The sequence below is a fragment of the Egretta garzetta genome, unplaced genomic scaffold, assembly GCF_000687185.1.
Source record: "Egretta garzetta isolate BGI_Z169 unplaced genomic scaffold, ASM68718v1 scaffold37, whole genome shotgun sequence".
Taxonomy (NCBI): domain Eukaryota; kingdom Metazoa; phylum Chordata; class Aves; order Pelecaniformes; family Ardeidae; genus Egretta; species Egretta garzetta.
In genome coordinates this window covers 51,261-67,612 of record NW_009260269.1, presented here as the reverse complement: position 1 = coordinate 67,612, position 16,352 = coordinate 51,261, and the positions used below count along the sequence as shown (strand labels likewise).

General features: G+C 36.9%; 1 protein-coding gene across 1 annotated transcript in view; it reads right to left on the bottom strand.

Annotated features, from left to right (window-relative positions):
* Positions 1 to 13,990, bottom strand: part of TBC1D22A (TBC1 domain family member 22A) — a gene marked incomplete at its 5' end in the record, with an annotated part of 157,499 nt that extends 143,509 nt beyond the window's left edge. Inside the window, 3 exons of the mRNA XM_035897844.1 lie at positions 10,443 to 10,622; positions 11,397 to 11,737; positions 13,929 to 13,990. Of these exons, the coding sequence (XP_035753737.1) occupies positions 10,443 to 10,622; positions 11,397 to 11,737; positions 13,929 to 13,990 (583 nt within the window). The remainder of the gene's footprint in view (positions 1 to 10,442; positions 10,623 to 11,396; positions 11,738 to 13,928) is intronic.
* Positions 13,991 to 16,352: the final 2,362 nt, after the last annotated feature.

Below are 16,352 nucleotides of genomic sequence, written 5' to 3'. Positions count from 1 at the left end.
TATGATCTTATAGCTCATATTTTGTCCAACATGAAAAAAACTTTAATGAATTTTGCAATTTGTAGTAGAATGCTGTCTAATTCTCATTTTTTCCAATGATCAAATAGTGGTAGCTACCAAGGTAATTTTGTATGTACACAGAAATTTGGACTATACTTTTTATACTGTTATTTTTCTTTTTTTTTTTTTTTTAAACACTAATCCCTTAGCATCAGCTGAAGTTACAGTTCCACTGTAACGCTCTACATCCAAGCCCATTTGGAAACAGAGTTAGTTCAGAACTCCACATCTTGCTGAAAGGAACCTACTGCCATGAGTATAACATGGGATTTTTAAAGACTGTACTAAGAGCGCATTTCTTTTTGAGTGGTGTTCAGAGCAACGGTTTTAACCTAGAATGCTCTCTGTGGACCTCAGCACAAAAAGAAAGTTTTACTCTCTATGCTATGCTGCTGCAATTGATATTAGCAAAAATCAGATAAAAGCTCCTCAATTTATAGGCAAGGATTTCCTGAAAGAAGTTCAGAACCTCGGAACTAGGGCTCTTCTACGTAGTCCACAATGTCTCACATCCATTCATTAATCAAATCATACTTGAATACCAAAGCTCCTGACCAAAAAAAAAAGCAAATCTTTAGGGCACAGGCTCCTTTTTCAGAACTAAGAAAATGGGAAAATTATGGGGTTTTTAATAGTATCTGCAGCTGTTCAATCTTAATTTAACTTTTTTTTTTTTTTTTTTTTTTGGCAATAAACAATTCAATCATAGGTGGTGTTTGGAACTTGGAACAGTCATCTTTGCTCAAGTCAAAATTAACAAATCCTTGCTAAAAGCAAATAATGCAAATTACATTTTTTCCTACTGGAACATATTGATTCCAACTACAGTTCTTCTGTAAGTCCTTTAATACAGTCACCCACAACATTCTGGCCACTAAATTGGAGAGATATGGGTTTGATGGATAGACTGTTAGATGGAAAATGAATTAGCTGGATGGCCGCTTCCAAAGCGTTACAGTTAATGGCTCAATTCTGAGTGGAAACCAGTAACAAGCGCTGTCCCTCAGGGGTCCATACTGGGACCAGTACTATTTAATATCTTTATCAACAGCATAGGCAGTGGGATTGAGTGCATCCTCAGTATGTTTGCAGATGACACCACACAGCATGGTGCAGTTGATACTCTTGAGGAAAGGGACACCATCCAGAGGGACCTTGATAGGCTGGAGCAGTGGGCCCAGGCAAATCTCATGAAGTTCAACAAGGCCAAGTGCAAGGTCCTGCACATGGGTTGGGGCAATCCCCCGTATCAGTTCAGGCCAGAGGATAAAGCAGCCCTGTGGAGAAATACTTGGGGATACTGGTGGATGAGAAATTGGACATGAGCCAGCAGTATGCGCTCTCAGCCCAGAAGACCAATTGTACCCTGGGCTGCGCCAAAAGCAGCGTGGCCAGCAGGTCGAGGGAGGGGATTCTGCCCCTCTACTCTGCTCTGGTGAGTCCCCACCTGCAGTGCTGTGTCCAGCTCTGGAGTCCCCAGCACAAGAAAGATATGGACCTGTTAGAGCAGGTCCAGAGGAGGCCACAAAAGTGATCAGAGGGCTGCAACACCTCTCCTATGAAGAAAGGCTGAGACAGTCAGGGTTGTTCAGCCTGGAGAGAAGGCAGCTCTAGAAAGACCTTACTGCAGCCTTTCAGTACTTCAGGAGGGCTTATAAGAAAGACTGAGACACGTTTTACCACAGCCTGTAGCGACAGGACAATGGGCAACAGTTTTAAAAAATTTCTTCTTGATGTCCAATCTAAGCCTACCCTATTTGAGTTTATGACGAAGGTGGTGAGACACTGGAACAGGTTGCTCACAGAAGTTGTGGATGCCCCATCTCTGGAAGCATTCAAGATCAGGTTAGATGAGGCTTTGAGCAACCTGATCTATTGAGAGACGTCAACTAGATCATCTTTGAAGGTCCCTTCCGACCCAAACAGTTCTATGATACTAATTGTTGACCATTCACTTCCAGAAAATATTTCTTAGTTAAGTATTTTTCATCAAGTAAGTATAACCAAAACATAGATGTTTAAGACACCCCAAAGAATACCAGAACCGTGTAACAACAACATCATGCAATTCAGGAGTGATCTCTCTTGGGACCAGATGAAGCTTACAATTCAAATTGCATTAATCTATATGACACCAGACAAGTGATATCTGCACGTTCATCAAACAGTGCTATAATATTAGTTTTTATGTTTAGAGTTTGCATTAAATTGTAGTCAAGTTGGATATTGAAAAATGTATTTTAGCTTTTCTATTATATATGCTCATGTCTGGCTGAACAAAAAATAAATTTACACAATCCTTGGTCTTACTGTGAGAGCAAAAGGAAGTGTAACAGTAAAGCCTTTTGCTACAGTCAAGAACTGTTTAAGTGTCAGGGCATCTAAAATTTCACAACTACATGTATGAGAGATACAAATGAGACTGATGCAGACACTTATTGATGTCTTCAGATCAATCAAATGGAAAAAGGTACAACTAGCACAGTTGTAAAAGTTGTAAGGCAGATGTATACGGCTTCTACACCTGCACAAATGTATCCTAAAGTGAAAAAGATAAAGTTATTTGTTTTTTCCTAGTTAGACTAAAATACTACATGGAGTAACAAAAATGAACCAATGTTCACTTTAAAGGAACATGGACTTTTAAAATATGATTAAAGTGTGTCCTCTATATTTTTCTCTAGCCATGGGTGTAAAAATTAAACTAACTAAAAAAGTGTAACATAAATGAAGAAAAATAAATTACTCCAATAAAACTACAAGTATCATAATACAAAGGGGTTTTATTGTTTGCATGAATAATCTTGAAGGTACAGTTGACAGAAGGGAAGGAGTTACAATTACTGTCATATTGAGTGCCTACAATATGACCCTGTACTATAACCAGTCTCTAATCATGGAATTCTAACTTTCCCTGATACATTTTTCACAGATACACTTTAAGAAAAGTTTGCTAGCTATACACTCAGCATCAACAGTATAGCAAATAACTACAACAAATTTGTTGTAACTTTTACAACGTAAGTTTTCTTTCTAAATTTCATTTAGAAAATCCTAGAATCATAGCGGTTTGGGTTGGAAGGGACCCCTAGAGGTCATCTAGTCCAACCCCCCTGCAGTAAGCTAACTAGATCAGGTTGCTCAGCCCCATCCAACCTGGCCTTGAAAGTTTCCAGGGATGGGGCGTCCACTACCTCTCTGGGCAACCCTTTCCAGTGTTTTACCACCCTCATTATAAAGAATTTCTTCCTTATAGCCAGTCTAAACCTACCCTGTTTTAGTTAAAACCATTACCCCTTGTCCTGTCACAGCTGGCCCTACTAAAAAGATTTTCCTCATCTTTCCTATAGGCTCCCTTTAAGTACTGAAAGGCCTAGAAGTCTATTGTAATGCACAGAGGCAGCCAGCTATTGTTATGAGATAACGTGAGATTACACCCTTTGTAATTCCAGTAATTTCTATAATAACACTTCCTACTTTTTTTCTTTGAACATGTAAATTTAGCAAAATAAAATAATTTTCCTCTAATATATATGCTAACAATATTATCTGCCTTTCAGAGTTAGAGCCCTAAATCACTAAATGAATTATTTTAACCGGTATTTTGAATAAAGGAGGAACTGGGGGGGGGGGGAACCACAAAACATTGAAAACCTGAGATCAGAGAAGGTTCAGAAAACAAAGAGGAAAAAGTGGAAGAAAATAAAAAGTTTACTGAAAAAAGACTAGTCCAACATAGAGCAAACTCATTAAAAATGTCAACACTTGTTATGTAACGCAGTGACTACTATATGTCAAATATCTTTACAAAAGAACAGAAATACATCCTCCAGAGACAAACTATGCAAAATCCTTTCAAAATTGTTTCAAGAACCTTTTATCACCTACTTACAATGAAAAATAATAAATTAATACCTTTAAATTAAAATATCCCACAAAGCAGTAATCAGAATAAAAGCTGATTATTACCTGAAAACACAAGTTATGAGATCAAGCCATAGAAAATAAGACAACAAAATACTAGTCCTGCAAAAAGCAATTAATATAAGGAATCATTTATGGACATTTAGCACTGATTTCTTTCAGAAAGAAATGTTCCAAAGCCTAGCGGTATAGTACTGACCTTTTATTATGAATCTTGGTTATTAGCTGAAAAGGCAAGCATGTTTTGCAGATAACAAGCTAACTAGAACAGAACAGGAATCAGAGAGAACACCTTTCGGTGATAATAGTTTGAAAAGATACGATATGACTAATGGCATGGCACATGAAGCAGCAATAGGACAATTGCTATTCACTTTATACTGTATCTCAGCAAACTGGAAAAAGAATTAAGAACTAACGTGATCATCTATAGATAATTCAAAACTGCAGGGGGCAATAAAATTCTAAGTGACATAGATGGACTAGAAGCATAGAAAGAAATCGCTGTGCAGTTCAGTGCAGATAGAGTAGGCTGGGAACAAAATTAATCAAGCCCATTTCAATGAATGCATTTTGTAAAGTTATTGAAAATTTTCAATAACATCAGTTTAACAAACACTTAAAGGACAGAACAGATTGCTGTTACAGTCTACTATATATATGAGCCATAAATAAAAGATAATTACTATGTTTACTCAGGTTTAATATACATCTAGAATGTACAAACAACTGTAAACACAAACAGGAAAATCCTACTTCTCAAGTTGCTGCAACAATACAGATGACCACTGTGGCAGGAAAAAAAAAAAAAAAAGGACACATCTAATAAGTTTTCTTTCTACATTTCATTTCTAGAGAAAAAACCTAGAATTCTTTTATTATAGTACACAGAGGCAACCAGCTACTGTTATAAAATAATCTGAGATTACAGTTTGTAATTCCTGCAAAATTACGGAATTAGTTCTTGCCATCAGATTAATCAAAGTTTCAGCTGTTCTTTGTATGTTCCGCAACATTAACTACTACTTCCATAGCAAAGGACTGGCTAAGAGACAGCACGAGCTCAGCATCTTATGGTGCTCTCTGCAAAGGTTTTCTTTTTAGAGATTTTTTTTTTTTTTAGAGAAATAGGTGAGTTTTAAAAAAGTGCAAAGAAACAGAGCTTTTGAAGGTGAATATAGGATACAGAAATATTAGTAAATTAAGGTAGGAATGGTTTACCATTTTCATGGGTGCTTTTACAGGACCTTCTATTATTTTTACCAAGGTAGTATGCTAAAACTTCAAAATGTTATTTTGTTCAATTTTGAATACATTGTGATTAAGTAGACAGAAAAGTCACCTTGACATGCAGAACAACTTTACATGACTCAGCACTGGAACAGGCTGCCCAGGGGGGCTGTGGAGTCTCCTTCTCTGGAGATATTCAAAGCCCGCCTGGACGAAGTCCTGTGTAACATGGTCTAGGTGAACCTGCTTTAGCAGGAGGGTTGGACTAGATGATCTCCTGAGGTCCCTTCCAACCCCTGCCATTCTGTGATTCTGTGAGATTAAGGAGTTAGTTGTCTTGACTTTGGAAATTTTATATACATGTGCTATGTCTTCCTGGAGACAGTTGGTTAGCTTCTTTCAGTGAGTTTCATATCAGGGCAAGGAGCCGCTCGGTCTTTAGAATCATAGAATCATAGAATCACTTTGGTTGGAAAAGACCTTTGAGATCATCAAGTCCAACCTTTAACCTAACCCTGACCCTAAACCATGTCCCTAAGCACCTCATTATCCTTCTTTTAAATACCTCCAGGGAGGAGGACTCTACCACCTCCCTGGGCAGCCCATTCCAGAGCCTGACAACCCTTTCAGTGAAGAAGTTTTTCCTAATGTCTAGCCTAAACCTGCCCTGAATAATAGTAGCATTACAATGTTACGAATGCTTTATTAAATTAAATTATTTATTAAATAAAGAGAACACAGTACACCAAGCTTATTATTGGTTATTGTTTGATTTAAATGTTTCTGACATCCAATTACCTACATTAGCTATATGTGTGTAAAAAAAGCAGAAAATCAGTTGATTTTAAGAGGAAGAGGGAGTTAAGCTTTAATAAGCTATTCTTTAAATTAATATTACAAAAGCCATCATACATCTGCTACGCTGATGTTATAAGTATGGGATAACTTGTCTGTTGTTATAAGTCAGTCTGATTTTATCAACATAGTTTACTTATACTGTGTTTCACAGCAAACAGCTCCCTAAACTATTGTATGAGACTACTTAAAAACACAAGTCTAACAATTTTAATGGAATTAAACTTAAATTGGCAACTGGATAGACACAGCAGTACTGCCAGTTTCAAATATGTAAACAGTGATCTCCTGAAGGAAAGAGAAATTTCTTCTCAGAGACACTCTCCCTACACTGCTTTGTTAAAGTCCCGTCCCCTCCTCTCCTCTTAAATCAATCCTTTACAAAAGAATCTGCAAGCACAGAGCCGATCTTCATTCAGTAACCCAAGGCCCATTACAAGGAAAGACAAGGCCTGAAATGAAGTAAATCTACGTCAAATTGACTGCAAGGCAAGCGTAAGCACAGGTTGATTGCACAAAGCAACTGGCATAAATTGTTCTCTCTGAATAACCCGGCATGCAGTACCAGGAGTGGGAGGCTGTGCAGACACCTGGGCCCTACCGCCTACTCTGCAGTTGTCTCCTACACACAGCCCTACTGCTCCCCCTGTCCAATCCCGCTTCCTGAATCTGCTCCCAGCACACCTCAGGATGATCTAACTGACGGGCGTCAGTCCTCAAGTGCCTCTCCAACCAAAACTGCTTCTTACAAAAGGCTCCTTCTACCAGCCCACGTCTTGCCGTAACGTGGTTCGGCTTGTTTAGCAGCTTTCCTTTTGTAATTTCAACCTTATGAGATCATCTCCCCATTCTTTGCATTGTATTACTACTGGAAGATATGTTGTCAGGGCTCTTGAATACCTCTCTCCTGCAGCACAAATCATACACCTAGAAGTAACATTTCTATAGGAACCGGGTGTTTTTTTTTTTTTTTTTTCATATAGCTAACCAGTCTTGACACACAATTCACATTATACTTTCCCCATTTACATTAGAGGTAATAACAGCATAGCAACAGTCAAATAAAAAGTGCCAAATGGAAATAAGGCATATTATTTGCATCTATTATGCAAACAACAAAAATGCCTGCAGGACAGAGAAGTAAAGGGTGTTAGGAGGGGTTCAGGGAAGACTCAGAACAACTACAAGGGCAATTATAAATTACAAGAGTGAGTTTATTAGTTCAGCTCTACAAAACATTAAAAAATTAGTTAAGGGGACTTTTGAGCCATGGAAATACGCTCTTTATTCATAAATAAGAGTTAAGTAACCTAAAAGAATGAATTCTTTTGTATTCTGAGAATTCTGGTTTGGTTTTTCAGTTCCTTTCCTAGTTTGCATTCTCAGATTGTGCCTTTCTCTAGTTACTATTTGTGTATGTAAGCATCTACTAGATAAAACTGTACACAGAAATTTTGAGAATGGTTCTGTCATTATGTATTTATGTAATATTTACCAGTGGATTCCTATGCCAATTTCAGACTATACCTGGTATATTATTTTGCTCAGTGTATAATTTCATGGGTTTGATAGAACCTACCTATTTCCACAACTTCACAACATCCAACCTATGGACCAAACCCATTTCCAAAATCTATAAGTGGACTTCAATGGCTAAAATAATCTTCATTTCCGAATTTATATGCATAATCGATCTTTTTGAGAGTTTTCTTGTGAAAGAATACTCTCTCTCATTACCTCTAGTTGACATACAAGGCTAACGTTGCATTTTACACTGTCTTTATAGGATAATCATTATTCAAGTGTGACTGAAAGGATTTCAAGGTCATTTGTATTACTTTGTGTTCTTAGTCCATGTTGATTTCTCACATTATGATAAGAGAAAAGCCTTAAGTTGAAAATGTGCATGACATTGTTTCAGTTCCACAGATTAACTTATTTTTATATTGCTTTGAAAGGACTTGTCATATAATCTCCTTCAACAATACACAAAACTATATCAAGAAAACAAAGTCAACTGAAATACTTCTGCTACTACTACTTCCAATCAAAACCAACACTATTACATGCAGAAACAAACAGAAATACATGCTATAAAATGTCTCCAGGACTACTACCCACTAATTCAATTCATCATGACAAACAAAACCCAACTATCTGTGGATCTAACACAAAACAAAGACCCAGACATACCACAACATCACACACACACACAAAGAGAATGAGCCAGCTGTGACAGAATAGGTACATGCCTCTTCATTACTCACTACAAATCTTAGCTTGGAGCCTGTTACCTAGTTCTACCTTAGTCCATTTCCAGTTTTACTTTGAAAAAAAAAAAGAACAAAAAAAAAAAACAAGAGGAAAAAAAAAAAACCTACAAAAAAACCCCACCACACACAACCCACAACAGTTGCCCAGGTTACTATGTCATCGTAACATGGAGCTAAGCCAAACAACTCCCAAAAATGCTTATATGCATGCACACACCAGATTTTGATGAACTGTACATAGGTCATATGTACATACATGTTTGTATATGTATATATGCATACACACACTTTCCCTAATACATACATATACTGTAGTTCAAGTACTACCATCACATACGATCTACTACTAATAGCTTCATGATCAAGAGTTTGCATGACATCAATAAAAAGTTCATTTCTTTCACTAAGAAAAATCATTGATCATTTATAGATTTATTAGGAAATGCTACTGGATATATTCCAGATATAAAAGTAAAAATATTTGTATCAAAAAAAAAAATCAAAACTGGACTTAAAATTCTAATTTTAACGACTTCAAATTCTGTACTCATTACAGTTTGTACACAAGGGAAAAAACAAGCTTCCTATAAACAGACATAGAAAAGACATTTAGTGGTATCTACAAGAAAGATTATTGAGACCTTATTAGATACAAGAGCAACATACTCAAATTTCGTATTCCTATGTATATTTCTGTGCAAGATTTAGAAAGTTCAATAGGGAAAAAAAAAACAAACCCAGTTTGTTGAAATAACATCGACTGAACTCTCACCATAATCAGGGTGGCTGCACTCCTAATAAGAGTGGAAATTTTCTTTCAGTACCTTCCAAAATATTTTACTTTAATCCCTAAATTTGATTTACTGGGAAAGTATTCCCATCTAATTAGACAGAAAAAGTGAAATGGATAGGTTTAATTTAAACTTTGTCTTCCCTCTGACTTTGTAACCTTATGTAACAAAGATTTCTGCCATTACAACATTCTTAAAAGTTATACGAGTTTTCATGTCATTCACAATCACATCGCTCATAACATCTGTTAGATCAAAGGGAGTAAAAGTTATATTTGATTATCATTTTCAAGTTATATAAAATATGTAATTTGTTTTAACATCCCTGAGTTTATTGCATTTTATAAGAACAACCTATAACTCACTGAAGCGTTAAGTCTCATCTAGTTAGGATTGTTTCCGTAGTTCTACTTTGCTAGCATCAATCTCACAGCACAGAAAGAAAAACAAGAAAAAAGCCACGACTTGGACCATATTATACTGAAGAAGTCTCATGGCAACTAGAGTGCAGGAAAGCATTAATTCAAGAACTGCAAACACGCAGTTTCTACTTCCTTCCATAAGTTTCCTGTAGATATCTTCCAGAACTATCTAACTCAAAGTAGATTTTATTAGTTATTTTGACATAAACTCCTACTTATTAGTGACAAGCCAAGTTCTGCAAATGCAGTGTACTATTTCTACTCACTCCAGATTCTCACTTGGGATACAAAGCCATTTGACTCTGTGATACCCTCTCAGCACTTGTATTTACTATTCAGCAGTTAAAATCCAGTGCACAAGGGGAACAGTCAAGTGGTCCGACAATACATTTGTTCTCACATTAACATGTTGTCAGCATTCACAGATGAGACACAGAACTACTGCATCAGTCTGTGAACATGAAGAATGCTCGCTGAGTAGACAAGCAGTAATACTTCCACACCTCATTGTTTTTCACATTCATATTTCTAAGTGTGAGAATCATTCTTATACTGCATGCTGTTCCATTATGAGGCATTAACACTAAACACAGGTGATTATGCTTGGCTTTTTCTCCAGAGATTAGCCCCGTAAGAAGAAATAATGTGAGAAAGAAAAGAACAAGAAGCCATCTAACACCCTACATATTAGTAGGGTGTATGCAAACTGCATATTACAAGCATGAATACTACAAGCATTTAATTATATTCTGCCTGTCTTTTGCAAGAACAATTCTAAATGTTGAAAGCATTAGATCCTAACCAAACCATCAGGGAGAACATCAAACAGGAAAATTTTATAAAGAATAATTTAGATATAATTCCTAGCTCCTATAAGAAATACTCACCAAGATCCGTATTGGGGCCAGCAAGTAGCTGCTTAAATTTGTCTAATCGGGATGCTTCTCTTTCACTTAATGCAGGAGTAACTGAGGTATTACAGTCTGCCATTCCACTCACCAAGGGAGGTGTGGAAGTTTGTGGAAGGGACTGTGATCTCTGCATGGAAGAATTTTCACTAGCATTATCTGAAGGGAAAAAGAAGCATAAAAGTTAGCCTTAACCAGTGAGAAGGCTACTAATAACTTGAACTTAATTTGTAAATTTAAAATAGAACTATGTTTTGGAGAAATGTAAGCTCAAGTATAGCACAAGATTGGACTTCAAATGACTTGGATTTAGCAGGAAGAACATTCCTCTTCCAAGCAGTATTCCACAATTAAAACACATCAATTAGAGATCACATTAACAGCAAGGTTAACCAATTTCTAAAATCTCTGTGCTACTGAAAGCTGTTTCTCTCCCCTCACCATTCTTTAAAAAAACAAAACAAAACAAAAAAACCCCACTGTAATTGGTTACTTTAAAGTTTATACATAAAACACAGACCACATCACATGAGGATGAACTTCCTAGTCTACATGCATGGTTTTCTCCAGTTTTTCAATATCCTTCGTACAGTAGCATTTTAATAACAGTTTTCCACAATAGTCGGAATACTATTAATTGCATATGTTTTGGTGCAGTTAACCATTAAAATACATTCAATAGCGAAACTTCCTTCCAAAGCTGAGGATGTATTAAGGCTGAAAACAAAATAGTTTAATATTCCCTCACCCATGTATTTCTCACACACATGGTTTACGGTTTAGTACAGCATGCAGTATCTCCCTCAAATAAATTAACATTGATTTTTTTCCTGTGGTATTAAGAAAAGGTTGGGAATGGATTAATGTCTTAAGGGGCAAATATTATCACTCTCCTCATCTAATTTTCAACATCTTTTTCATTTTTTAACATACCTGATGAACTCGATGTATGACCTTCACTGACTGATTTAACAAGCCTATTATCACCACACACAGCTGAAGTTAGCTCTGCAGATTCTACTTCTTTTTCTTCCTGTAGATGTTCTTCCTGAAATTTATGCTGTTCCTGTAACTTGCTGTGATTCTGAATTACTTTGTGAGCAGTTTCCATGACCACTTCTGTATTTAAGTTTTCAGCAGCTATTGCTAAGAGTTCATCATCATCATCCCCAAGATCCCAAGCATCACTTGTGTTACTTTCAAATTCTTGGAAGGTGCTGACTTTCTTTAGTTTCACTGGAGTTGTAGGTGGCTTTGCACCTGGTTTTATCAAGCTGTTCAAAAACAAATAAAAAATATTTAGAGAACTAGTATAATGGAGTAAACAAAACACTATGGATAGGGCCAAAAAACAAAAGTCCATGCTTGACATTATTATAGGTAGCAAATATTAATCTCCCTCCACTCATGTTACTGCTACATCCACCCATGATAACATACAGCTGAATATGTCTGAGGATAAGGGCAGGTAAAAACTGACTCTTCCTAGCTTTGAATAGAAGCTGAACAAATCCTTCCTTCTCTTGTCTTAAAAAAACAAAGCAAAACAGAGGGGAAAAAAAACCCAACCCTAAAGTCCAATAAAACAAACACTACTGGAATAGTTTCTAAGACAAACAGGACACATTGCACTTCTCTTGCTCCATGAACTTCTGTAGAGATTTCAGGCCTTTCAATGCAATTGCTGCATAACAACACAGGAGCAGTAATAAAGTCATCAGGTCTACTCCTAAATCATCATAAGCAATCGCATAATACAATCACTGTCATAAACAAATCATGCCTCACCTTAAAATTCATTAGATCTATCATTCCTCCCCATTCAGGCACTCCAGCACAAATTTGCTTCAGAATTTTGTTCTTCTCATAGACAGGACATTTTCTCTGGTTACTAGCCTAAGGATACCCTGATCAGCTCCTAACCCTCTGTCAACACACAGCAGAAGAGAGATGAGCCAGACATCCCTCCCTAGCTTGGCGTTAGTTGTCACTTACAGTAATGTACAGCACTCACATCTCCCTTCAGATTTCAGCTAAATAAGGCATTGAGTTGAAAGAGTTTCCCAGTCTGCTCTCAAAAAAAAAAAAAAGTTACTGCCATTAACTTAATTGGCCCTTCTGACCATCCCTGTCTTTCCACCTTGTGCTAGTTTAACTTTTTTCTGTTAAGACAAGGCAGGCAGAATTGGAAATCTGAAAAAGTTCTCTCAGAGTCTTCATGCCATGTCAGTAACATTTCTGTTATGCATTACGGGGAATACCTTTCCTAACAGGTGCTACAACACAAACACTTTTGCCCAACATCATTGTCTAAAACAGCAAGGTCTTCCTCCTCTTCTGTCATCATTTCAAGCAATAAGCTTCTCGTTTTTGTTACTGAGTCTCTAAAACTCCACATTTTGAACCAGTTTATCCTTTTTCTTCAGTCCTCAAGGTCACAGATTTAAACTGCCTTCAACTCTGTACCATCTGAAAATTTACCACGTCTACTTCTTGTGCCATTTCAAACCAGCCCTTCAAAAAAATCCACTAGAAGTATGACTTCCTTCCACACCAATACTTCTCCTTCTGATATTATTTTTTGTCCTTACTGCTTTGGGCCTTTCATTTCATCAGTCATGCAATTTTCCCAAAATTGTCACGTACACCAACATTTTAACAGCAATGCTGGTTTCAAAGCAGCTGTGAAATCTACCAGCAAACCAGAAACAACTTTGTCCTTGACAAACCTTAAAATCTCCTGCCTTTCAAAAAAAAAAAAAAAAAAAAAAAAAAACCACACCAAACCCTAAAGACAATAAAGCAGAAGCTGTCAGAATGCAGCATTTTGCTAAACACGTCAGCCACAAGGTGATGAAAATCATTTACTTGCATTAGTTGTGGGTTATCAGCATGAAATTTGGTTACTAAAGATGTTTAACATAATGCTGCCACTTTCATGTACATTGTGTTCTGATATCCTATAATCATGATCTAAGGCAATAAACTCTTAAATCACTGTAAAATCTATTCTACCTATTATCTTCTCATTCACAAGCAAAATGCCCACCTTTGCCTCAAACTGATCTACTCCACAATCTGACCCTTTTCTCTTACAGACAGACAAAGGCAATCCATCAACATAAAGTGCATGCAGGAAAGCTGCTTACACCTCAGTTGTAAGCTTCATCTGCTAAATTAAGATTATTATTTACCACACAATTTCCAATTTATAAGGCACTGCAAACAGATAATAAAAGTTGGCAATCTGTATTAGTCAAGAACTGAACAGCTGATTTGTTGCTCCCAATATGGCAAGCACCAGGAAGTCACAAAAGAGAAGTTAGAACAGAGAAGTCAAGATTATGACAAAAATTGAAAAAGGAAGATTAACAATAAGCTTTAGAGGCAACAGGGAAGAAGAAGAAGAGAGGAGGCAGAGGAGATCCAAATTACCTGAAACTTTTAAGTATTAGGTTAACTTACGTTCCATGCAATAATGGATCAAAAGGCGGATGCTGAGCTCCATACACATGTTGAATACTAAAGGAAAAGAAAGAGAGTTATCACAAAAAAATAATAAAAACATTTGGGGGTTTTCTGTGTATTAAATAAATACTCAATAAAAAAAAGAATTTAAATGCTCCAACATTTTTCCGTTTCAAAGAATCCCACATACCACTAAAAATAATGAAGCTGAAATTGAAGTGTGTACTAAAAAGTAACTTAAAAAAAAAAAAAATCACAGATTTGCCCAACAAGAGCTCTTTTTTGAGGCCTAGGCTAACTTACGTTGACTTATTTTTCTGACCAGCATTAAAACAAGGAAAAAAGTTAACTTCACAATAACAATCTACACTGCTTTTAAATTCTGTTTTCTGATTTATCATTTATTCATTTATCTGTTGTAAAAAAATAAACACACTCAGACATGTCTGCAAAGATTCAACCTTCTATGTACTCGTCACCCAAAATCCAACCAGTCAATTCTTAACCATTACTAAAGTACAAGACTGATTAAATTCAAAGAAAAATGCAAAAGATGGCACGTTAGAGAATAAAAGCCATGGGAGTACTAAAAACAAATGCTTTGAAATAAATAAGCTTCCAAAGACAAATTTATTCACTACAATCTCTAACATTACAAAACAGCGCGTTACTGTGTGAATAAAACTCTCTACAAATTAAAAGTTCATTTCCTCCCAGCTATAAAATTGTAAGTAAAAAACTCCACAGAAAACACATCAAGATTTACATGTGGTTTCATAACGGAAATTATTACTACAAAACTCTCCAATTTGCTCCAAGAGGAGCAAATCACATGGAACATTAACAACTACCTAAACCTGTACTAAAAACCACATAAAAGAAGACAAATATGCCCTCCTGACAAATCAAAAACAATCTCCAGACTATAAATATGAGCCTGACCTTAGTAAACCTGCGACAAAACCAAACCAAAAAGACTTAAGTCATAACAAATTTTAAGAGAGGCTACAGGGGCAGTATTAACAGCAGCAAAATTAGCCCTAGAGATGACTGAAGGTGGTGGTTTATAAACTGTACCAATTTTTATGTGATTCCGTGCAAATCACAAAGTCAGTCCACCACCAGTCTTTCTACACAACTGTACACCATACGCTCCATGACCAAGTCGCGGCCCTTTCCTGCTTCACGCTCACGTGAGGGTCAGATGTCACCTTCCATTTTGGCATACAGACAGGATCTGTCTTTTCCTTCAGACACTCTATGAATGACCATGATGGGAATCCACCCAAATATAAACCAACAACAATCCTCTCCACATCATAAAGAAAAAAAAAAAATCAAATCAAAAGCACATTCTCCACAGTGTCCTCGTTTTTCCACATGCCTGCTGTTGCCTGCAAATTAATTAACTGCAACTATTCATAGATGCTGTGTAATCAAGGGTCAAAAGTGTTTTACCCCCAAAGGACTCAGTAAAGTTACAATAAGTTCAGAGAGACAAGAACAATTGGTCTGAAAGACTTAGTTTGTCACTAAACTAAACCACTACAAGTTACAAGAGTAACTGACAACAGAAGAAGTTAAACAACAAGCAGGATTATTTTGCTGAATTCAGGTAAATGGTATGAAATATAGAGCTACTGTTCTCCGAGAACCATGAATATGCACCATTCTTACAAAAAGAACATAATAGCTGAATTACTCTACTGTGAGAAGAGTTTAGGGATGGGAGCAGAGAAAGGTATTGTTAAGTAATCATCTAAACACATGTTCCCAGCCTGACATAATGGTCAAAAGAGTTAATGTGACTTTGGGGGCCTATCGCGTGGAAAATTTTGAATGGGAGAATGTGTTCATCGCTCTTAGCAATGATACAGCACTGTGTCTGCTGTTCACACTTCAGGAAGGAAGCTGAAAAATCGATGATGTTTTGGAACATCAAGCAAAAACTAAAATATGGCTATATGCCTATAAAGTGCAGTTTAGTGCTTAGTACTTCAAAATATCATGACTTGTATCAAGTCACAAAACTTCGTAACTTGTACCATTGTTAGGAGCTACAAATACGTTCTCCCATTCAAAACTTCCCAGGGAATACAACCCCAAAATCACTCTTTTGAGTGATTTTGATTGAGTCAGGCTGGGAACACACGTTCAAACAATTATTTAACAACTTTTCCGATGCAAGTTCTAGCTAACGCTTACTGAGGCCGCCAGCGACCTTCGCTCAGGTAACTGGAGGCACCCAACACTGAAACGCTCCTGGCTCCGGGCTAGCAAGAGGGGACCGAGGAGGGACGGGGAGGCCCTACACCGACCTCCCAGCTACGACCAGTGACCGACCGGGCACGTTCCCTGCGGAGGGGACAGGGCGGGCCAGGATCCGACGAACTCGGCGGCCGAAACACGGTGTTGGCGAGA